We start from the raw sequence: 25,488 nt of genomic DNA on the forward strand, positions 1-25,488 counted from the left end.
GTATTTTTAGCTATTTTGCCACAACTGTCATTGGTTTTCTCGTGGACAAAATATTACAGCGTCACCATTTACAACCTCGGCCAAATCCCGGTAATAATCTTACAACGTTATTTTCATCGCGGGATATTATTTATTCAATTATCGTCCGTGCGATTAGCAGCAGCGAGAGACACGCCGGCTATTTAACTTTCACCGGCTGACGCGACGCGCGGCGTCAAACGGCAGAGTGTCTCTCTCTCTCTCTCGTCGTCGAATCGCGGAAAGCATTTTCTCGATTTCACGTTCATTTTCGCTCATACACGAGCCATGCGCCGTCGACGATCAAGGCGTCCCTCCGTCCGCGTTGCTCCGAAAACGAGCCAGCCAGTAGAATAGAAGCCGTCTCGCTTTTTCCCACGCTCCCTCATCTCCTTTCCCTTTCTCTTCATATATATATATATATATATATATATATATCTTTCTTTATCTCTCTCCTTCTTTCATCGGTCTCTTTCGCCGTTCGTTTGCAGCACCAAGCCGAACATAACCTACAATATTGTAATTTCGGAGGAACAAAGATTCACGCTGGAAGAGAGACAACGAACGGAGACAGCGATGCTCAAGGACATTTACCGCGTCCAGCCGCTTTCACGCGATTTCGTGCTCCCCGTCCGCGTTGGTGCGACGAAGACGCGGCGAGAATCGGAGGGAAAGAGGGGAAAAAAAGGACGCGGAGGCTCCGATGGAATAGAGACGAACGGCGGATCGATGAGAGTCGTGCTAATCGAGCACGACGTGTCGTGCCGATTTAAAAAAGAAGTCACGTGTTTAAAGCTACGTGAAAAAAAAAAAAAAAAGAAGAGAGCTACAGAACGTACGCTACTACTAATTATTTGTTAATTATTCAGTCGAACAGAAGAGAGAACAGAATTAAATTGATAGAATGTATACAGCGGTACGTTCGCTTATTTTCGGAGCATCGAGCGGAAAAACGAGAGCTCGAAAGGAAGAAGAGAGAGAGAGAGAGAGAGAGAGAGAGAGAGAGAGAGAGAGAGAGAGAGACGGCCTCGTACACGCGTACAGCTACGTTCGTTATCGTCGGCCATGGAAACAGTAACACGGAACACTTACAGGGTAGTACATCCCTTGCGGAGGAAGGAAAAACGCCCCAGAGCCCCACAGTTTGAGGCCGTTTTGCTCCACCGTTGTGCGAGAAAACAAAATCCGTCACTCCGTACCGCCGCCTCCCCCACCACCGCCGCCACCACCGCCGCCGCCGCCGCCGCCGCCGCCTCTCTTCTACGCTGCCTGGCTCTTCCTCTCTAAAGGCACACTCCTATCTTTCCTCCTTTTCGCGTTTAGGCGCACCACTATGACGCGTTGTCCGTCGTCGCGGGGATGTCGAGGGCACAAAAAACGAGATCGACGCGACAACGACGTACGATCGCCTCTTCTAGACTCCCGCACTCACCGAAACGAGGTAGAAGATACACACGCGATAATACATACACGCACGCGCGCGCACGAATGGACCCACGCACCGGAATTAGCAGCGCACGAATCGTTGGAGCTTTAACGCTGCTGAAACGAGAATGGAACGGTGGCGTTGTACTGGATACGCCCGCCCGCTGTATTTCTGCCACTCTCTCTCTCTCTCTCTCTCTTTCTCACAGCGATGCTTCCCGTCCACGATATCGCTCTTCTCGCGATTTTGTGTCTTGTCTGTCGACTTTTTGCCGCTCTCTATCTTCACGACCGTCACTGTACGTGGTCCCGACGTGACTAACAACGATCCCGCTATCAACCGGCGCCATTGACCACTAGCGACGCCACCAGGCACGCCGATCACAGCGCCGCCGCGCGGTCGCCCCAGCGTACTACTGCGAGACTCGAGCTCCATCACGATGCGGAAGGCGCACGCGTGTGTGCATGTCTATATGTATGCATACGCGCGGTTAATCAAAGCCCGGGGTGAGACTGTGCGACGCGATTGACTCAGGCTTTACACTTTCGGCAAACACATCCTCTTATTTATACATGCGCGCGTATACACCGACGTCTTTATTCGCAAAGATAAGACTACTGTCTTGTTAAAAGCATTTTGTCACCATATTCAAAATTCTATCTATGTATATTTATGATTTTTTTTTTTTTTTTTTTTTTAACTAAAATAATCTTACTTAAGAAACAAAATTAGTCGTGTGGGTGTGTGTTTTCTAAAATATCTTCTCTCTCTTCTGTAAAAAGAGTTGTGTTGCGAGTTTTTTTTTTTTTTCCATACACCGAGAAAAAGGATAAACTATAATCGTATAATAAAAAAAAAATTATAGTTGAAACTTCTATTTTTATAATTATTACCATTATAATGTTGATAATGATAACGTGTATGTTAGTAATAATAATTCTAAATATAATTGCCGCCAAAAAAGTAACTATAATTTATGATAACTATTATAATTTTTCTCTTTCAGTATACGCGCTTTCTTATATATTAAAATTTACGCGATTTTACGTAATTATATATATATTTCGTATTATTTAGCTTCAATTACTTCTTTGCAGTAAAAAGTAAGAATGTTTTGATCTTTCTTTAATGCGCGAAATCAATCTAAAATTGTTTGAAAGAAAGACGTTCGTAGATACGGGAAGAGATAATCGGTCTCTCCCTCTCCCTCCCTCTTCCTCTCTCTCTCTCTCTCTCTCTCTCTCTCGCTTTTACAATTTTCTTGTAGCGAAGCAATTACACAGAATTGCGAAATTGTTCATCGCTCGTTATTCGTAAGAGACGGAGAGGGAGGGGGAGAGAGAGAGAGAGAGAGAGAGAGAGAGAGAGAGAGAGAGGCCGATTATCTCTTCGCACGCGCGCATCCCATGCTCATTATTGTTTTTTATCGCCCTATTCGTACAAACGATACATTTTCCCATCGTCTTTCCCGATAAGCACGCTTGCAATATGTTCGCTAACCCCGTGATCTTAATCAATATACTGTGAAACATTTCAATTATAAGAAATATCGCGTTGATTGAAATAATACGTATTTTGCGCAAGTGTCGTCTTGATAAGATTCCACGCGCGTATAATCTCTATGGATCAATTCTGTCTAATGGAATTTCAAAATTTTACCAACTCTCCTAGAGATTTAAACTTTGTAGAAGAGATGTTTACATCTCTCCGCTCCCGCAAGACTATCAAAGATAATAATTAATACACACGAATGTGTTGTCTGGCTGTATTACGTCATATACTTGTGAGAAAATAATTTTGCTTTACGCAATTATTACTCGACACTTCTTTCTGGTTAATTTTGGAGAGAAGATTACAATATATATTTTCTTTTCTCTTTTTATATAATAAATCGCCAAAAGCCGTACATGTGTTAAAAAAAAAAAAAAAAAAAAAAAAGACAGCAGAAATTACGAAATATTGTATCGTATTTGTTCAAGAGCTATTAACTCTTTGGATAGACTAGCTGTACGTGCCCCGAGCTTCCGAGCGATAAGTTATCGATCGCGGTCTGTAATTATGACGACGCTGACAAGCCCGATAGTTACATCTCGTCGTCTAGAGCTGTAGACTATTATTTCAGTCTCGTCGCGCGTTCGCCGCATTCGTCCGGTTCAATAAAGTCAACGAAAGTTCGTGCAAGCGCGGAACCGACTGACGAGCGAGAGCGCGCGCGGCAAAAGTTCGGCGAAAGTGCTGCTCGGGGAGGAAGTTGCGGCAGACACAACGAAATCCCGTTCAATTTATCCCCAACCCCCCCCCCCCCTGGAACGTGGCCAGGGATAGAGTCCGCGTCGCGGAGAGACGAACAGACGCGATGGAAGGGGGAATTTTTCTCGCCGAAATATGGCGTATCCGTTATTATCAACACAAATGCGCAAAACCTCGTAATATTGATAAATAGACACGCGCTGCCGAAATTTGTTTAAAGAGCCCACCCAGTTCGTTGTAGTTTATCGCGAATCGATCTACCTCGTTATTACGCGTTAACACCGATAACGAGCGATGACGAAGAAATAAGGGAAAGTATAAACGATAAACCGCAAACGAACCGTCCGCCGAGTAGTTGTGTACGCAAGAAGTAGCAAGTATTTCGCCGTTTATGGATCGCCTTGCGATATATGTACAGGGTGTCCCATTTTAAAGGACCCACTCAAATATCTCAGAAATACTGCGTTAAATCGAAAAATGTTTCAAACAAAAGTTGTGTGGCTTCAAGGGGTCCATAAGATGGTGACGATGATTTGTCCATGGATAATCATTTGAAGGTCATGTGAAGGTCAACTTTAAAATCTTAAATAGAAACCCCCATTTTTTATTCAGTATTCTTGTAGCTGACATCGAGAGCTTTCCAAAATACTATAATAAAGTATTTTTTCATTAAGTACTTTTTGAGTTATTTTATATTTTATATAATCTGACATATTTTGATATCAAAAATAAAATATTTCGTAAAATATTCAGTTTTCGATCATTTTACCGTAATACTTCTATGTACAGAATAATAAGACAAATTAATTAGTATTTTTTAAAACAAATAATTGTTTTAAAAAATACATTGTAAATAATTAAAAAAAAAAAAAAAAAAATTTATACTAATTGATTTGTCTCATTATTCTGTACATAGAAGTATTACGGTAAGATTATCGAAAACTAAATATTTTACGAGATATTTAATTTTTTATATCAAAATATGTCAGATTAAAATATAAAATAACTCAAAAAGTACTTAATAAAAAAAAAAACTTTGTTATAGTGTTTTGGAAAGCTCTCGATGTCAGCTACGAGAATACTAAATAAAAAATGGGGGTTTCCATTTAAGATTTTAAAGTTGACCTTCACATGACCTTCGAATGATTTTCCAAGGTCAAATCATTGTCACCATCTTATGGCCCCCTTGAAGCCACACAACTTTTGTTTGAAACATTTTTCGATTTAACGCAGTGTTTCTGAGATATTTGAGTGAATCCTTTAAAATGGGACACCCTGTATATATACACTACCGACAATCATCCTACGGGGTGATTCTCTCTCACGGGGGACGCAACCCCTCTTCAGATCACCATAGAAACCAAGAGACGGGACGAGAGGGTGCAAAAGCTATAGTGCTTAGAATAACGCGGCAGAACGCCCTCCAGATGGAAAGGGATCTCGATGTACCTTCTCGTCGACGTGAATGTTAGCGAAATATAGAGATATCCTCATCCACGGGATATATTCACGGCGCATTTACCATGGATGACTATAAAACATATCGCGCGCACGATATCGAAGGAGATATCAAATAAATGCAGTTCACCATAACGTCGAGTGATATGCCACGACTGAAGTTCATGCTTTCTCAGAAAAAGAGATGGATAAAAAGTTCGCAGATGTTACGAGAGGAAAAAAATAACGAAAAACTTCACGGATGTTGGTTATTCTCGTACATTTTCAAACAGGACTATAAATAGAGAAAGTCATCTCTTCTCTCTCTTTCTCTACGCGACTTGGCTTTGAATCGATACAATAAATTATTCTCTGGTTACGCCATTTGACTAGAGTTATCGTTATCTTTGTGCCTTATAAGGGAACGAATATTTAAACATGTATAATAATCAACCAAGAATCTAATCGTCCGAGTTTCCATTTTTTGTTTTCTCTCTCCCGCAAACTCGGCGGCTACCGCTGCAGTTTCAAGTGCGCTCGGGGTGGCAGCGCGTATTTTTAGAACCCTCCACGCGCGGACGTGCGTTTTGCAGCTGGAACGCACATGCGCGCACACCCGACGACGCCATTCAGAGAGTCCTGGTATGCCGGCACCTTCTCTCTTACGTCGACGGTTTACACGGTCCTGACACTATAAATATTTTACGTCCGACCTGACGGATGAAAACGCGAGAGGGGTCCCCGAGGGAGGAGAAGGAGAGCGGGCGGGCGGAGGAAAGATCGAGAAGGATAAATTTATCGGATCTTGAGGGGTGGGAATGAAAAGGGCGAGCGACAAAGTATTACGCGCTCTCGCTCGTTATATCGGGGGCAAAACGCGGCATTAGTTGCCGGAGATAATTATCTGCGGGATGATAATATAATGTGGACGACACGAACAATGTCGCATCTAACGATCAACATGATAGAAATTCTGGCGGTGGCGATCGTGCGCGATGAATCACGAATGAATCTAATAATTAAATGACACTGTATCTAGGTGATCTAATGAATATTTGATTAATGGCCTAGTTATACAATCTACAGCTTTTATACTGGGTGGCCCATTTTAATCCATCCAGTCGAATATCTCAAAAACCAAGCCCGGAAGAGAAAAATGTTTCAAACAAATGTTGTGTGGCTTCAAGGGGGCCATAAGATGGTGACAATGACTTGACCTTGGAAAATCATTTGAAGGTCATGTGAAGGTCAACTTTAAAATCTTGAATGGAAACCTCCATTTTTTATTTAGTATTCTCGTAGCTGACATCGAGAGCTTTCCAAAACACTAAAATAAAGTATTTTTTCATTAAGTACTTTTTGAGTTATTTTATATTTTATAATCTGACATATTTTGATATCAAAAATAAAATATTTCGTAAAATATTCAGTTTTCGATAATTTTACCGTAATACTTCTATGTACAGAATAATAAGACAAATTAATTAGTGCCAAAAAAAACAAATAATTGTTTAAAAAAAACATCGTAAATAATTTTCTCAAAAACAATTTTTTCTTTTATGCTAATTGATTTGTCTCATTATTCTGGACATAGAAGTATTAGGGTAAGATTGTCGAAAACTAAATATTTTACGAGATATTTAATTTTTTATATCAAAATATGTCAGATTAAAATATAAAATAACTCAAAAAGTACTTAATAAAAAAAAATACATTATTATAGTGTTTTGGAAAGCTCTCGATGTCAGCTACGAGAATACTAAATAAAAAATGGAGGTTTCCATTTAAGATTTTAAAGTTGAACTTCACGTGACCTTCAAATGATTTTCCAAGGTCAAAAAGGTCATTGTCACCATCTTATGGCCCCCTTGAAGCCACACAACTTTTGTTTGAAACATTTTTCTCTTCCGGGCTTGGTTTCTGAGATATTCGTCTGGATGGATTAAAATAGGCCACCCAGTATAAATAATGTACCAATGATATATTATTACCGTTATCCAATTATTATATCTTATTAAATTCTTATTAATATCTATAAATTCTTATTAATAATCTTATTAATATTAACGAGAATTTTACTTTCGTCCAATAACATTAATTTCAAATATGAATCTCTCATGTGTAAATAAATTATATTTCTTATTAGCCCAAACACACAAGTATCTATCACAATTATATAAACAAATTTTGATGTTAATAAAAAAATGTGTGAGTCATCTAAATTAAAATTCAAGATCACGAGAAAAAAGATGAAGTACAATAAGCTATGCGAAATCGATAAAGTGAAATAAAATATTGCAAAGAGGAAGACGGCGAATACGCTGTAAAAAATTCTACAAGCGTATTTTTTTTATGAAAAATCCAGTGCCTACACATACTCGATTTGACTATAAAATATTTTCTTAGAAAGAGGAAACGCGAAGAATAAGTCGCAATCATTATATCGCGACGATGACATCCCGGTTTATATAGGTCATCTTCGATTTTCCAACACTTTTCCTTTCTTTTCTTTTTTTTTTCCGATACATCGGATCCCTGTCGCGGATTTCGAAGACCGGAGTCCTATAAGCCAGTACTAAGCGACAGAAGAGTGTGACACGAAGAGGATCCGATCGGGTAAAAAAGTACGATGAATCGCTCGTCGCTCAGGATTTTGCGAGGATCGTTCCAAGTCTTCGTTCGGATTTATCCTTTCTATATCCCTTAATTCCAACGTAGGACGATTCCTTTAAGCATCGATATCACCCTTCTAATAGAGGAAAACAGGAAGGAACATCTCGCCGTTTATAGAGAGAAAGATGTCATTCTATCCGAGTCATTATCGATTTCAAAGATCCCAGATTCAGCTTTCGAAAATAGACAAGCCTGTTATTAAGAGTAAAAAAAAAAAAAAAAATCGCCCGATTTAATCGAATAAATCGGAATGTTCACGGTATACTTTTGTATTAATGATGAAGTTCACTTTTAAAGAAACATCTCCGAAAGAAATTGAAACTGCAAGGACAAATCGCTGACTAATACACGAGCACGCTTCTTATAGATTTATCGGTCAATTTATATTATTCGATATTACGGGAGAGAGCGGTATCATTTTCCTAAGAATCGACCTTACATCCTGTATACCTTCTTTTTTCCTAACTACCTACGCTCGACTCGTCGCAGAATCTCAAAGAGGCGTTTCCATGACGACTGCGAGAGCGAACGGCGTTGAGAACCTGCCCGGCGAACGTAGTGACTCCTTGCCAACATCGCGATAATCTCGCTTGACACGTGAAAAGCGGATTTAAAAACTTCCGTCCTATTAGGATTGTGCGATTGGGAAAAAAAAAAAAAAAAAAAAAAACCAACCGGAATCTACTTTTTACGTCAGCTATCCCGTAGAATTTAATTTCCTACATATGTGTCTCGTCCCATTACAATAGAAGCGTGTTACGCAACATGCAAGTGACATTTATCATAAACTGAGATAAACAAGTTCAAAGCTTCTATAATGAGAAATGTCACCGCCGTATTGCGTAACATGATTCAACCGATGCCACCGCACTGTACGCGAATTTGCTCGTCCGATCAATAACGCAGCCGACCGACCCCAACTGTTGGTTAGCCTCCGATCGATATTGATCAACAACGATAATGAACTATCGCTAATCGATGCGTAACCCCCTTCCTCTTGTCGCGCTCGTGCGCGCGCGAAAAAAAAAATTGCAAAATTCATTTACGAAATAATTACGCGAATTTAGATAGACAATTGGAATACGATCTGTATTATTTCCAATATTCGCGTCCAAGTACGAGACTTTACGAGACATAAAATTCCAAACTGCACGTTATTCGCAAATCCTTTTTTAGAGGCTCAAAAAAAAAAAAAAAAAATTACCCTTGCCCGTTAACGATTTAGCTGTCATCGTCCACGTGTTGTCGACGCTTTTTTTTTTTTTTTTTTAAAGATTGATCATGTAATTACGGCGAAAGAGTTTTTCTTTCTTAATAAGCCGTTTTACTTTTCAATAAATGCGCGCTATTACGATTTTAAAAGCTCATTGAAGGCTCGTAAACGTCTTGAGATTTCAATCCGCGATCGTCGACGGCAGATATTTCAGGCAAAAAAAATGCCGTCCGCTAATCGGCAATAATCAAAGCGATTTTTAATAGAAACTATATTACAATCATTCGGCGGAATATTTCCAAAGTAAAGTATAAAAGATTTTGTGTTTCTTCTCTCTCTCTCTCTCTCTCTCTTTCTTTTTCACAAGAGTGCTCGAAATATATTTTAGATTCTCGGAAATATATTTCCGAGAATCTAAAGTTAGCCTGGTCGAAAAGTACTGTCACGCGGATACCATGTTTCATACCTGTAATATCTTATCCACGTGTCAGTGATGCGAAGAGTGCCAAGGTTGCGGCGACAGTGCGAATAATTAATTTTCGGTAAGAATACTAATATCCGCGTTCAATGAGATGCCGCTCTTTATTTAATCCAAATTTCCACGCGACTCAAGAGAGTAAAACGGAAATGCAAGATATGCATTAATATTACTACATATAGATCGAATAAATTATCACGACGTTGAGAAAATTCCAATTTAATCCCTTTAATGCTTTTTTAAATTTCGAATTTCTTTTATAACATCCATAACAATAACAATAATAATAATAATAATAATAAAAAAAAAGATTAAGTAAAATGTATGTATGTATGTATCGCATGAAAGAGTTCGTTCACACTTTTCTGTTTCAACAGCTGTATCGGTAAAAACTACGCTCTTTCTCCGAATTTTCTACAAAGACAATGTGACTAGGGTTGCCACCTTTTTTTTTTTTTTAAACAAATAACGTATGTAACGCCTTTGAGAACGAGAAAAAAAGTACGTTAGATAAAAAAAAAGTAGATATATTTTTTGTATTATTTATTTTTCCATACATATTTTTCATTACTTTTAGCAATATCTAATAAGTGTTTGTCTTTTTTTAAAGACTTCTACAGCGTCTTTACAACCGATATTTAAATTTAGATATATCAACAACTCGTTTTTAATTAAATTTAGAGAAGCTTTCTTCCTCTCCTTCCGCCATTTTGGATTCATTACAGAGAAAACTCTCTCAGTGAATGCTGAAGTGGCGGGAACAGGCGAAAGATATGAAATAACTTAATAAATATTCGGAAAATCGTCACATCGATAAAAAATATACTGCCATTTTTGTGCAGTAGTTATATTTATATCTGTAAAATCTTTACAATCAATTATTTTTGCAAGTAACTCATTCATTAATAATATTTCGGAATATATAATAGATTGTCCATATTAATATTAAGTTTTTGCAGATTTAAAGATTCAATTATATTCACAAAATGTTCATATTTGATTTGAATTTTTAGGTTAAAGTTTGTTAAAGTTAGGTTAAATTTGTATTGCTGAAATTGAATCACTTCTCTAAGTAACATAAGGGATTTATCGATAAACAATAAAAAATTTATATATATTTTATTTGTGTAAAATGAAAATATAAAGTATGTACGTCCAAAATAACGTACAATACTTTATTTTAAAGTACGGGTGGCAACCCTAAATGTGACCGAAGAGCGCTCGATCTTCTCGATCGACGAAACGCGCAGAAAATATGCTTAAATGCCTCCTTAAGCCTTTTTAAAAGTTTTTCAAAGTTAGTTTACGTGATTTCGTAACTGCTTCCGATATATCATGACGACCTTAAGGCTGCATACACAGCGGGCGGATTAACGAGGACAGCTCGAGAGTAGCGAGCACGCGATGCAACGCCACGAACGTTTTATCTCGCGCAAGGGGCGGACACGCTCGCCTTCTTTTTCCTCTTAAAACACATTATTATATGGTAAAATATAGTAGCGAGTTCGAGAGAAAGCGTGCAGCTTTTGTGCAGAGTTCGAAATGTCATGATAATTTCATGGGTAAAACGAATTGTGCGCTCTTGTGATAAAGAACGTCCGGGGGAAAAAAAAAAACTTATTAAATATACAGAAAATATTTTCTTTCGCGTGTGTAATACTTTATATAATTTTAACCAGATTAAATTAGATTAGATAACGAAGTATACAATTATAAACACGGTAACGTAGTAGAAATCGGGCGAATGGCACGTTTGTCATGCTTAAGAGCACCAACGAACCATAAAGTTCCTCCAAGTTCACCGCTAATTATATGCTTTAATCCTCTTAAAAAAGCTGTTTGATATAGAATAAACTAATAAAAATAAAGAAAAATTGTTTGTGTTAAAATGCACTAATTTTGTCGAAGGAATTTTCTTTGATGTTTTCTTTTCGTAATTTTTATTATTAGTTTTTAGATAATATATAACGGGCACGCTACGCTAAAAGTTATTCGCTTGACTAAGAATAGCGAGTAACGCGAGTGTAATTTTTTGCAAATCGCGAGGCAAGTGCAATGATGCCTTGATGAATTGACTCTTCCGCTAAGGTCGAATGTTTCTTATATATAGACGCAGCTGCAAAATAAAATCCGTGAAAACAGCGGTAAAAAAAGAGCTGCTCGGAAATTCCGGGCTGACTACGTTCCGAAAAGAAAATCGAAGATAACAAAAGTAACAAATTTATCTGAACGAGCTTCGAATCGAGAATTTCGGCTAAACCTTTTTGTCGAAAAACATAATTATTATTGATATAAAAGAAAATTATATAGCGATAGAAATATTTCATGTATATATACAGGTTAGGTCCCATTTTAAAGGACCCACTCAAATATCTCAGAAACGCTGCGTTAAATCGAAAAATGTTTCAAACAAAAGTTGTGTGGCTTCAAGGGGGCCATAAGATGGTGATAATGATTTGACCCTGGAAAATCATTCGAAGGTCATGCGAAGGTTAACTTTAAAATCTTAAATGGAAACGCCCATTTTTTATTTAGTATTCTTGTACCTGACATCGAGAGCTTTCCAAAACACTATAATAAATTATCTTTTCATTAAGTACTTTTTGAATTATTTTATATTTTAATCTGACATATTTTGATATAAAAAATAAAATATTTTGTAAAATATTCAGTTTTCGACAATTTTACCGTAGTACTTCTATGTACAGAATAATAAGACAAATTAATTAGTGCAAAAAAAAACAAATAATTGTTTAAAAAAATACATTGTAAATAATTTTCTTAGAAACAATTTTTGTTTTTATACTAATTGATTTGTCTCATTATTCTATACATAGAAGTATTACGATAAGATTATCAAAAACGAAATATTTTACGACATATTAAATTTTTTATATCAAAATATGTCAGATTAAAATATAAAATAACTCAAAAAGTACTTAATAAACAAATACTTTATTCTAGTGTTTTGGAAAGCTCTCGATGTCAGCTACAAGAATACTAAATAAAAAATGAGGGTTTCCATTTAAGATTTTAAAATTGATCTTCACATGACCTTCGAATGATTTTCCAAGGTCAAATCATTGTCACCATCTTATGGCCCCCTTGAAGCCACACAACTTTTGTTTGAAATATTTTTCTCTTCCCGGCTTGGTTTTTGAGATATTCGACTGGATAGATTAAAATGGGCCACCCAGTGTATATATATATATATATTCTTTTCGATTTTGCAAATCTATTCTTAAAGTAGAATGCAACTTTATTCGAATTATATGTTTGTAGGAAAGAGCTTGATTCAGAATTAATTTTAATTTCCGTTGGTAATCAAATCTTTCCATTTCTTTTAGAAACAGAGGTAATAAAATACGCCAAATAGATTACAGCTGACAGTAACCGACGTCTTGACAAGTTGAACATAAATCTTTCTAATCTTAGGTTATTATCTACGTACCCCAAAATATATATCTATGCTTTTTCTCTTTGTTAAAAGAGTTAAAATATTTCACAATTTATATAAGCCACGTTACGTTTACAATAGTAAACCGTGGATAGAATAAAGCAAAATTGAACGGATTTCTAACAATGACAAACCTATCCGGGACCCGCATTAACAGCGAGAACCAACGCCATTAATTGCGGCAATATCCTTAAACCGTTAAGAATGACGCAAGTTCTTCTTTAGTATGTGAATCTCTATACCTTTTTCAGACACAATTATACCACGTTTTTTTCCACTTTATTGCCATTTTTCTTTATTCTCTTCAATTATTTAAAAGACATCGTTGAAGGCATTTGATTGCAGAACCTAAGCCTTTTTTTCATTTCATTAACTGATAAATTATTAATTCATCCGTCATGAACATTTTCTCCAGATATATTTCTCAATTTTATTTAAACATCGATAATCAATCGGAATTCATGAAGGCATCTCGTGCTTCTGATTCCCGATCCGCGTCTTAATATGCGCGTAAACACAGTCATGTTTAAACATACGCGCGCGCATTTTGAATTTCTCTCGTATACACGACGAAAAGGTAAAGTCGAAGAATTCACGTAAAGAGGATGTCTTCTTTCATGTCCCAAGTCAGAAACGAAGCGAGAAACGCGAAAGATATTTACATAAAGATTAAATTCACGGAGGTGTGCGCGTGTGTGTGTGTGTGACAGGTCTCGAGTTTCGATAAGCGCATAATTAACATGATACTAATTATCCCCACGTGCAGCCGTTTCATATATATCAAAGCAGATCGTGTGCTTCCTAGACATTTTTCTCGATAGATATGAATCTCTTTCCCCGGCACCGATAGCATCCGTCTGATTCAACTTACAGGACACCATATAAAAACAGTTGAAAATCTTGATATATTACTCGTATCAATGTTGCAACATGATATATTATTTATACTATAAATTTTTATTTACACGTTCTCTTTAACAACAAATTGAAATTGATTCGATGAAGATATTTACAATTAGCTTCAATTACGAAAAGGTTCATTTTTTATTTAATTTAAAGCTGATTTTACTCGAATGAAAATTTCATATCGCACCAAATTATCAAGATGTTGAACATTAATTGACAAATTGAAATATCGAAAGATTTCGAAAGTTTATAATATTAAAGGAACGAAAGTTGGAATGTTAAATTAATACATTTTAATTAATATTAACCTGCTATTGACACACGTTATAATTACAATATAAAGCTAAATATCGCACCGTATCACGCTACATAATTTAACGGTGTTATTATTGAACGAGGGGTAGAGAGGAAAATGTGTGCGCGCGTTGCGAGCTAGAGATTGTCCTGTAATCCCGCTTTCGCTGAACAAGCGAATTCGATTCTTTTGCTCTCTCTCTCTCTCGTGTTCTTTGATAAGAGTAATTATTTTCAGGCGGACGACGCGAGAGCGAGCGAATCCTGCGGGAACGCGAGAGCATCCCCCTTCGCCGATCGGATTACAGGGCTGTATCCTGGCACGGATTCAATTTTCCAGCTAAATATACGCGCCGCGTATATTTGGCGAATCGGTCGGTTGTTTCAATCGTGAGCTTTACCACGCCTCGGCAACGCTACGGAGAGTTCCCCGGGAGCTAAAATCAATTGTGCCCGCCAGGAGGAGAGGACAATCGCAGGTCTAACGAAAAATAGACAAATCTCGATGTGGGAAGTCCCGTCTTGCGCACGTAAATAAATCGATCGGAATGCGATTAGACAAGCCTCGCGCGCTTTTGTCCGAAAAATTCATCATCCGCGATCGAGTAAATAAAATGAGAGACGCTTTTTAATCAAATTCAATTCGATAATATTAATGAGTTATATGTATTCGTAACAAGAGAGAGAATCGCAGACGATCGTGAAATTATGGCGAGCGACAGGCTCGTTTCGAGAAGGCTTTAACGATGGATCTTGTATCAGTCTTTTGAAGCACATTGTTGCATATTTTTCGTACAAGCTATTTGCTTTGAACGAGATGAGAAGATTTTATGAATTTCAACTAAACGACTCGTCTGATCTCGAAACACTTGTTATTTAAATGACGTACGATACTAGAATTTATCTCATATTTTTTTCAAAGTAAATAAATGATATTTTGCGATAATAAATATCGTATGGGATAAATGTGTGCGAATTGATAGAACGTTAATAACGAGTCTTTAATCTGTAATAAAAACTTTATTGGACAATCGATCTTGTCATAATGTCGTAACTTAATTGTTAGCTCGAATTATTTTGAGAAAAATGGAGAACGGAGGATGCGTATGATTAAGCATTTATACGACGTTTGATTGATTAATTTTGATATTAGATTAAATCGAATACGAATTTTATATTTTATTCAAATCGATCGTTCTAATTTAAAAGAGATAAAATTTTATTTAATTTCGATTATATTGATATATATTATCGCAGATGATTTCAAAGTTAGCTCGCAAAGTAATCGTTATTTGTGTATTTGAGAATAATTGTGCGTAGTATCGATCATCCTTTTTCCTCGGAGAATTCATTTCCGATTCTAATTTTTTTTATTAAACGACAAGGACCGAGATAATAAAAGAATAATAATCCATAATTACAGGTGGATAAAAAAAAATTCATTTAATCGTCATTATGATATTTAAGAATATTGTAAATATTAATGTCGTCATTCGAAAATAAATATTACAAATAACGTTGATTTTTCGAAAAAGAGATTTTCAAACGCGATAATCGTGGTAGGTTAAACGCGCTTACAAAAGCATACCGATAACAGTAGATTACTTTCCTTGAATTGTGGCGAACTATTCTCCATAATTGAGTAAATTTTCATATAAAGACAATCATATAAACTATATTTCGCATAATATTAATCAATTCTCTTCGATGAATGCTATTTGTGTAAGTCTATTTATTTAAAAAAAAAAAAAAAAAAAAAAAAAAAAAAAAAAAAAAAAAAAAAAACCCTATACAATAAATGTAATATCTAAAGCCTAAAAAGATATTTAGCAATAAGCGCTACGATTATAATTAAAAGTGGGAAAGTTCTCGAAACTCATTAACAAAATCGGCATTTATATACACATGTTTAACTATGAATGTAGAAATCCAAATTCTCTGAGATAAATGTGCAGTGTCCAAATATATCTCATTTTCAATAGAGAAACATATAGTTTCTGTGTGTCTCATCTATAAGTTTAAAAGAATAGCTTCTAGATGAATTTTTCCCAAAGAGATAATACGCATAATCGTGTATCATTGTGCGTGCACATACGCTTTGCGGCAGTAAAAAAATTTTTTTTCCCCAAATGTGTATATACACAATTATTTCAGTCATAATCATAGACATAGTATATCTAGGAGTGGGGATAAAGATGTACGTAGAAAAGGATATACTCCGCTTCGTGCCCCTTGCGTTCTCTCTCGCTCGCACAGAGCATAGCGCTCTCTCTCTCTCCCTCTCTCTCTCGTCATGCTACGTGCGAGCGAGAGAGAACGCAAGGGGCACGAAACGGAGTATGTCCTTTTCTACGCGCACCTCGGCTCCCACTTCTCAACACTCGGTCTAAATATATTATGTCTATGATCGGAATCAACCTGACATCTCTCTCTCTCTCTCTCTCTCTCTCTCTGGGACCGCATTCTCTTTCAACTTCAGTCGATAACGCGGTCGCATTTTAGCCATGTATCATCATCTCGTAAACGCGCAGCGTTACAACAAATGCTCGTTCCGCTGTGTGATTTCCATTTATTAGCATTGACAGTTTCCACGCGACTGAATATTCTCGAACAAATAAACGATCGCGTTGTTTGCAAAGGGCTGCGATTTCCAGGCCGGTTATCTCGCTGCATAATTGCTCCCCGTCCAACGAATAAATTTCAATAAAGTCAATGCGTCGTCGGATCAGAGTTGACGTTATACGAGAATATAATCTGTATTTGTTTACGATATCAATTATTTTGCAATTAATTGCACGATATGCGTTTCATCAGAACAGAGTCATCGGCAAACGCGACGAAAGAGAGTATACACTGCATATGTGCGATAGTCAAAGGGAATACAGAGGGAGCTGCGTTATCGAGATAGCATTTACCGACAAGGCTACTACATATCGATCGAGTCGCGTGACATTTTCGAAATCAACGCCAGATGGCGTCGAGCGTCTATTAACACTCGGCCCTTGTCGTTTAATAAAAAAAATTAGGATCGGAAATGAATTCTTCGAGGAAAAAGGATGATCGATATTACGCACAATTATTCTCAAATACACAAATAACGATTACTTTGCGAGCTAACTTTGAAATCATCTGCGATAATATATCAATTATAATCGAAATTGAATAAAATTTTATCTCTTTTACATTAGAACGATCGATTTGAATAAAATATAAAATTCGTATCCGATTTAATCTAATATCAAAATTAATCAATCAAACGTCGTATAAATGCTTAATCATACGCATCCTCCGTTCTCCATTTTTCTCAAAATAATTCGAGATAACAACGATTAAGTTACGAGATTATGACAAGATCGATTGTCCAATAAATTTTTTATTACAGATTAAAGACTCGTTATTAAAGTTCTATCAATTCGCACACATTTATCCCATACGATATTTATTATCGCAAAATATCATTTATTTACTTTGAAAAAAATATGTGATAAATTCTAGTATCGTACGTCATTTAAATAACAAGTGTTTCGAGATCAGACGAGTGGTTTAGTTGAAATTCATAAAATCTTCTCATCTCGTTCAAAGCAAATAGCTTGTACGAAAAATGTGCAACAATGTGCTTCAAATGACTGGTACAAGATCCATCGTTAAAGCCTTCTCGAAACGACGAGCCTGTCGCTCGCCATAATTTTTACGATCGTATGCGATTCTGTATTTTATATAAAGTTCGCATAAGGTTCATTTTCGCGCAAACGTCACGCTCCGAGTAGCGAGGGCAGAAGAAAAAGTACGGCGTTGCGAGAACGCGCGATAAAAGACTATTTATGCCGCACATACCCAAATCTCTCGATTCAATTGCTCCCACTCATTATTCAGCTCATAACTGATCCTGATATTACGCAGACAGATGATCCTAGATATCTCAAAATCGTGTAATTTTCTGCCCGATGGGCCGAGACGACGTCGCGCCCTCCGCATCTTCGCCAACTATTAAAAAAACTTTCGAAATGATTTTTCGCGCGAGTTCGTAACGATGCCGCCTGACGGTGCCGCCATCTGACAGTACCGTCCGGTAACCGCGTGAGAAACTCAAGCGAAGCGTGGTCGGTATTACAGAGCGAACGCCGAGATGACTCGGGGCGATGTTTTTCACATTCTTTCAATCGCAATGAAAAATATCATTTATCGTACGGCGAGATTATGACGAATAAATATTTAATATAAATTAAAGCGAGAAGAAGATAGAATTATCGCTAATTAAACAAGCGATGAAAAATATCTTCCATTATTGATTAAAACTTTGACTTTAAGAACACGAGTAAAAAAAGAACGTAATTATTACAAGCATCATCTATTAATAAATATGTTATATAGTTGATATAGTTAAATACAGATTATTGATATCTTTCCATCGAATATATTTTTTGCATCTTCTCCTCTCTTTCTCGCTTAATTTATACAAATTAACAGAAAGACAGGCCCCGTTTTACTTGAGCGTGCGCATAGATAACGAAAAGGGAAGAAAGAGGTCTAAATAAATGTTGCGCAATTTAACACAATATACCGTAATTACATTTCCGATAAAACTCTTTTAATACCATCATCGAGCTTTAATTACTTTCTTAATCATGCTTGACCAGTACACATTTATATTTTCGATAGCGGATATCTCTGTAGTGTACGAAACGTCAGGTTCTATTTACCGATTTTGCGCCCCAAATCCTTATGTAACGCGGTATCGTAACGAGACAAGCTTTTGCGCAGTACAGGATGCTCAATAAATCGTGATAATATAAAAATCTGAATATTTATATTGTCTCGAATTTTATATAAAAATAATGCAAATTTTTTCTCTCGTCATTTTCGCATCGTCAGTTCGGTCTCCGATAAACAGAGTGCGAACAATCGAGCGATTCGCGCTCTTTAGCCAATAATAACGAAGACCGTTCTTCACTATCCGTCAGTTATTAATTCAACCGGTTGCACCAGAAAAGCAAATACTTTTGAATTATTCGCAATCGTGAATAAAAGCTCTTACGGTCCCGTTGATTCTTCATCGGAATACCTGCGAGTGTGCACGCTGCAAATTAAAATCATGCGAGGGAGACCGGAAGCATCGCCGCGACGCGTTCAAATTCAACCTCGGAATTTCTCCATTACGGAGATTTCCGGAATCCGTAACGTACACGACAGACGCGTTCCCGTATGCGTTATTCTATCCCCGAACCAAATGCTACGCGTTTATATTCGATCGACGATTTTAAAAATCCTGATTATTGTATCGTATGTATGTGCGCGTGTATAAGTACGATTCAGATTCATATATTTTAAAAAATGCAGCTTATTTCTTCGGGATAACGTTACATTCAATTAATAAGTACATTAATTATCGTTGCGTGTAATCGACGTACGCGATATTCGTACATATCGGTCGCTTTGGGCGGAAATTTCAATTTTCGTTTATGAAAAGGAAGCCGCTTCACGACGCGCCGACGACAAACAATAGAATAGAGAGACGACCTTCCTGTACGCGCTTCCTGTAACTGACATTCCGTCTCCTTTCGCCAAAGGGCTAATTTGCACGGCAAGAAATTTCATTAACGTTAGCACAAAGGCGGTAACCGCAAGCCTAATATTGTGTAATATGGATCTCTTTAATCGCCCGTTTTAATTTAGTGTACCCATAAATAAAAGGCTTTCGCGACATGTCAAAATTTTTCTACCTACCGTTCCGGTTGATGTAATCCTCGAAATGGACACCGCGGAATAATACAACACGTATTATCTCCAGATAATACGTTTCACCTTCGAGATATGTGATTGTACGTACATTTACGATTCATTTTTGAGGTTTCATTGTGTACGTATAATTTACATTGACGATACCGTCATGTAATAAATTCTACGAAGATTGATTCATGTTCATAATTAACGTGACGCATCGCAGCTTTGTACAGATCGACATAATCACGTGTAATGATACGAATAGAATCCTAATTACAGCGATATCAAACGAGCGAACGTACGAGAAATGGGCTAATGCATGAAAAAAGTATTTTATTCGCAAAACATCCATGTTTCATTTTAATTATTCTTGATGCAACTTCGTTCGTCCCGGAATTAAGTTAAACACATAATTCGTAATCGTAGCAAAATATTTTTAGTGTGAAAAAAAAAAAAGATATATTTGCTCGAGCATATATTTTCCGTTTTTATTCTCTATTCTCTTTCCGCGCGACATTCGTATATACATCTCTGTCGGATTATTAAAATTATTTATCGTTAAAAAAAAAAAAAAAAATTTCTCCCGTAAGATTATTAAAACATTTCCCTCCGGTTGTCATACCAGTCCCTGGATGCGCATGTTGGGGATTTCCGTCGAGCGCTTTGCGCTTTTCCTACGATTGGCTTTTCACGCGACTTGTCTTCTTTTCTCACACACAGATATATACAGGGTGTCCCATTTTAAAGGACCCATTCAAATATCTCAGAAACACTGCGTTAAATCGAAAAATGTTTCAAACAAAAGTTGTGTGGCTTCAAGGGGGTCATAAGATGGTGACAATGATTTGACGTTGGAAAATCATTCGAAGGTCATGCGAGGGTCAACTTTAAAATCTTAGATAGAAACCTCCATTTTTTATTTAGTATTCTTGTAGCTGACATCGAGAGCTTTCCAAAACACTATAATAAAGTATTTTTTTCATTAAGTACGTTTTGAGTTATTTTATATTTTATATAATCTGACATATTTTGATATAAAAAATAAAATATTTCGTAAAATATTCAGTTTTCGATAATTTTACCGTATTACTTTTATGTACAGAGTAATAAGACAAATTAATTAGTGCCAAAAAAAAAACAAATAATTGTTTAAAAAAATACATTGTAAATAATTTTCTCAAAAACAATTTTTTTTTTATACTAATTGATTTGTCTCATTATTCTGTACATAGAAGTATTACGGTAAGATTATCGAAAACTAAATGTTTTACGAGATATTTAATTTTTTATATCAAAATGTCAGATTAAAATGTAAAATAACTCAAAAAGTACTTAATAAAAAAGAAGAATACTTTATTATAGTGTTTTGGAAAGCTCTCGATGTCAAGAATACTAAATAAAAAATGGGGTTTTCTATTTAAGATTTTAAAGTTGACCCTCGCACGACCTTCGAATGATTTTCCAAGGTCAAATCATTGTCACCATCTTATGGCCCCCTTGAAGCCACACAACTTTTGTTTGAAATATTTTTCGATTTAACGCAGTGTTTCTGAGATATTTGAGTGGGTCCTTTAAAATGTATATATACTGTATATATACGCGCGCACGTACTTCACTCTGTATCTTTTTTCTTTTTGCTATCTCTCTCTCTCTCTCTCTCTCTTACATTCGCGAGAATATCCCGGATATCCTCAATTCTAATTCAATCGCACGATTTTCTCCCAGGAAATCTCTCCCTTCGAAATCCCCCCTTTGCCCAATATCCCCTCCTCACCTCACGATCTCGCGGATCTCTCTTTCGTACTTGCCCTTTCGTGCCCCGGATGCGTTTTCAATTCCGATCTCAGGGCTGTATTCGCCGGACCTGCTGCTGGGCGATAAGATTTAGGGCGTCTCGACGAAAAAGGAAACGGACTGGGAGGGAGGGAGGGAGTTGGATTTCCTATGGCTTCGCAGGAATTTAGAAACTCGTATAAAACGAGATTATAAAAGAGTTGAGTAAAAGCACAAACTTAATGTCAAACACGATCGCGGGAGGTGCCGGAAAAACGCAGAATTTCTTTTTCAACCTCGTCCGCACGCAATTATACTTCCTTACTACAAAAACTTCTACTTTTATTACAACCTCGTCACCTGCTATAACGTGCCCCCCCATTTCGTCAAATTATAAGAGATTCTCGTAATATATTCAAAAGTTATTTCCGTGAGTGCCTAACTCTGTGTGTTCCCTATGTCTACAGCACGGGATCTGCAGAATTTTTCACAAATATAATCACGTGTATTAATAAAAATTTGATTTAAATAATAATAGAAATGATATAAATCAGTTTTTTCATTATTTTTAATAAAAAATAATTTTTTCCTAAATTAACTAAAAATTTAGAAAATATGTAAACCTTTTACTTAATAAATATATCTTCCTTTCTATTATTCGTGCTAGAGATTTTTATACCGCTTTAGAACGGAAGTCGTATACATAATTAATGTCAACCCTTTTATACTGAAACAAAGAGAAGAAGCCATTCGCCATGTACAATATTACTCAAACTTTTAACGTTCCTTTCTTCATTTTGCGAAGCTCGTACTATGCGTTCGCTAAATAAAAGTATGTAAAACTGAAACAACTTCAACAAGACAATTCGCTTGACAGAAAGCTTTATTTCGAAATACTCGCTTACTTAATTTCCGACTTCAAATTCATCAGAAAATTAAAACTCTTTTATACAAAAGGTATCATCTAATTATAAATTCTTTATGATAAAAACGGAAAAACACGTAAAAAAATTTTCATCACTTTTTTTTTTCCATAAATTTTCGTTCCTTACATTTTGCCGCGTTTCGTTCGACGATTTCAATGTATTATGATGTTAAATCAATATTTAATCTCCCTAATGCAAACCATAATTAATTATACAGGGGGGATTTTTACGGAGATTATAATATTAAATTTATACACCACTATATTAAGGGAGATTATAAAATGGCGTAAAGTAATAATACATTGTTATATATAAAAATGAAAATAGTACGGTAGCATAAAACTAATTCCATTTAATCGAATAAAGATTTAGTAAGTAAGGTACAGTAAGTACTGTGGCTTTTTTTCGTGCAATTTTGCGTTCGACTTGCACTTTGAAAAAAAATTTTGTTCTTCTCCGCTCCGTCATAAAAAGAAAAATCGTCAACTCTTAATGTTTTGAAAGCGCGCGCTGCACACGTGTTACTGTCAGATTTAAGGTCAAGCAAAGAATGCCATTTTCCGACAGTAGTCCTACGACAGACGTAAGAAGATTAAGTCAATTTTCTTCCCGCCGGATTTGGCGTACCGTACCAAGCTGCTTCCGCCTCGGTCACTTTCCGCTTCCTTCCTTTTACGATGGTTAAAACAATTATTGTCGAATTGTTCATTCGTCGATCACCTATGTGTCATTGAGACTTTAAATACACGATACATTTATTTTAAAAGATAGGAAATTAAATTACTTTTAACAATATAAATTCGATATTATTCCCAAATAGCTTTATATATATATATATATATATATATATAAACAAAAAAGCTTTTTATTATACATATACTGGGTGGCCCATTTTAATCCATCCAGTCGAATATCTCAAAAACCAAGCCCGGAAGAGAAAAATGTTTCAGACAAAAGTTGTTTGGTTTCGAGGGGGCCATAAGATAGTACCATTGGTTTGACCTTGAAGAGTCATTTGAAGGTCACGTGAAGGTCAACTTTAAAATCTTAAACGGAAACCCCCATTTTTTATTTAGTATTCTTGTAGCTGACATCGAGAGCTTTCCAAAACACTATAATAAAGTATTTTTTCATCAAGTACTTTTTGAGTTATTTTATATTTTAATCTGACATATTTTGATATAAAAAATAAAATATTTCGTAAAATATTCAGTTTTCGATAATTTTACCGTAATACTTCTATGTACAGAATAATGAGACAAATTAATTAGTGCCAAAAAAAAAAAATAATTGTTTAAAAAAATACATTGTAAATAATTTTCTTAAAAACAATTTTTTTTTTTTTTTTTTATACTAATTGATTTGTCTCATTATTCTGTACATAGAAGTATTACGGTAAGATTATCGAAAACTAAATATTTTAAGAGATATTTAATTTTTTATATCAAAATATATCGGATTAAAATATAAAATAACTCAAAAAGTACTTAATAAAAAAAAAACTTTATTATAGTGTTTTGGAAAGCTCTCGATGTCAGCTACAAGAATACTAAATAAAAAAATGGGGGTTTCCATTTAAGATTTTAAAGTTGACCTTGGCATGACCTTCAAATAATTTTCCAAGATCAAATCATTGTCACCATCTTATGGCCCCCTTGAAGCCACACAACTTTTGTTTGAAACATTTTTCTCTTTCGGGCTTGGTTTTTGAGATATTCTACTGGATGGATTAAAATAGGTACCACCAAGTATACATAATGCGTGTTTTAGATTTATTGATTTTTCATTTAATTAAGTCAATTTTCTTTTAATTATAATACAAACAATAATCGATAATTTTCTGGGATTATAGAAGAGGTCTCGAGTTGCTTTAATTAACGTTAATTGCTAAAAGCTAATGACGAAAATATTTCTCAAATGGTAAATCTTTCATTATCCATTACACATAAGAATCTGCCTTAAATCTCAGACTTTAGTCCTGCGGCACGTTCGTAACCTAATTAAATATTTATAGGCTATAGGTATATCCCATCGATTTTTTATACGTGATTTCAATCTTACAGTCCACCGTATTAGATCGACCGTTCTTATTTCACTCTAAACATGAAGGATAAGATGAAATTAAAGTTGACGGTCCACGGAAAAATCAATATACAAACTCCGTAATGAGAAAACGTTCTCTAAACTCATCTCAGGATCAAGCCAGATTAAACGCGCAAGAGATTAAAAATTATACTCGAGTACTCTTTAAATTACGATGACACTGAGAAGAAATCATTTTGCGTCATCCATGTTATCTTTTTAAAAATCATAAATCATTATGAACAGAACAGCGTTCATATTACGTACAGCATTACATACGTAATCTTAAATTGCATTAATTTCTGAGTTTCGCATGAATTTTTTAATAGTTTCATAATAGAAATTGATATCCAAGAATTTTAATAATTTTAAAATTGTACGCGCTACATATAAAATAAACATTACTGTCTATAATAAATATTGTCAGGAAAACTATTTTTCATATATTTGCGCAGAACAAAATTAATATTTGATTCAAAATGTATTGAATAATATCTTTTTAGTATAATACCTGTCTTCAATGTCATATCTCAATTTCTAGCATAATCTATGATAATAATCTTGATTGTAAAATAATATTTTATAAAAAACCATTGGCTACTTACAATATGCGCTATTCGGTGGGGCGTTTTGGCGCGATAGTTTGACCTACAACACAAAAAAGAACTTAAATGTACTTTTTTTTCTTATTATACGAATAAAATGATTTGAAAAGAGTTCTCTGTTTATTGATCGAATTTTGTCTTTATATGAGCATTTATAAATATTTTAATTAGACGATCGTATGATTTAAGAAGAAGACTCTTTTTCGCGCGATAAAATAATCGTAATGTA

At 35.7% G+C, this 25,488-nt stretch overlaps 1 protein-coding gene across 10 annotated transcripts in view; it reads right to left on the minus strand.

The window, feature by feature from the left end:
* Positions 1–25,488, minus strand: part of LOC138941873 (RNA binding protein fox-1 homolog 2) — a 322,458-nt gene that overhangs the window by 184,736 nt on the left and 112,234 nt on the right. For 9 of the 10 annotated variants that reach the window (XM_070311805.1, XM_070311804.1, XM_070311802.1 and 6 more), the window contains one exon: positions 25,260–25,302. Coding sequence is in view for 8 of the 10 variants with exons in the window: in XM_070311802.1 (XP_070167903.1) it covers positions 25,260–25,302 (43 nt within the window). In the remaining 2 variants the exon portion in view is untranslated. Of the gene's footprint in view, positions 1–1,110; positions 1,907–25,259; positions 25,303–25,488 lie in introns of those variants that run through there. The other variant, XM_070311803.1, reaches the window with a different exon arrangement.

This window comes from Polyergus mexicanus, unplaced genomic scaffold (assembly GCF_030449975.1).
Source record: "Polyergus mexicanus isolate NDT 795.1 unplaced genomic scaffold, iyPolMexi1.0 SCAF_20, whole genome shotgun sequence".
Classification (NCBI taxonomy): Eukaryota; Metazoa; Arthropoda; class Insecta; order Hymenoptera; family Formicidae; genus Polyergus; species Polyergus mexicanus.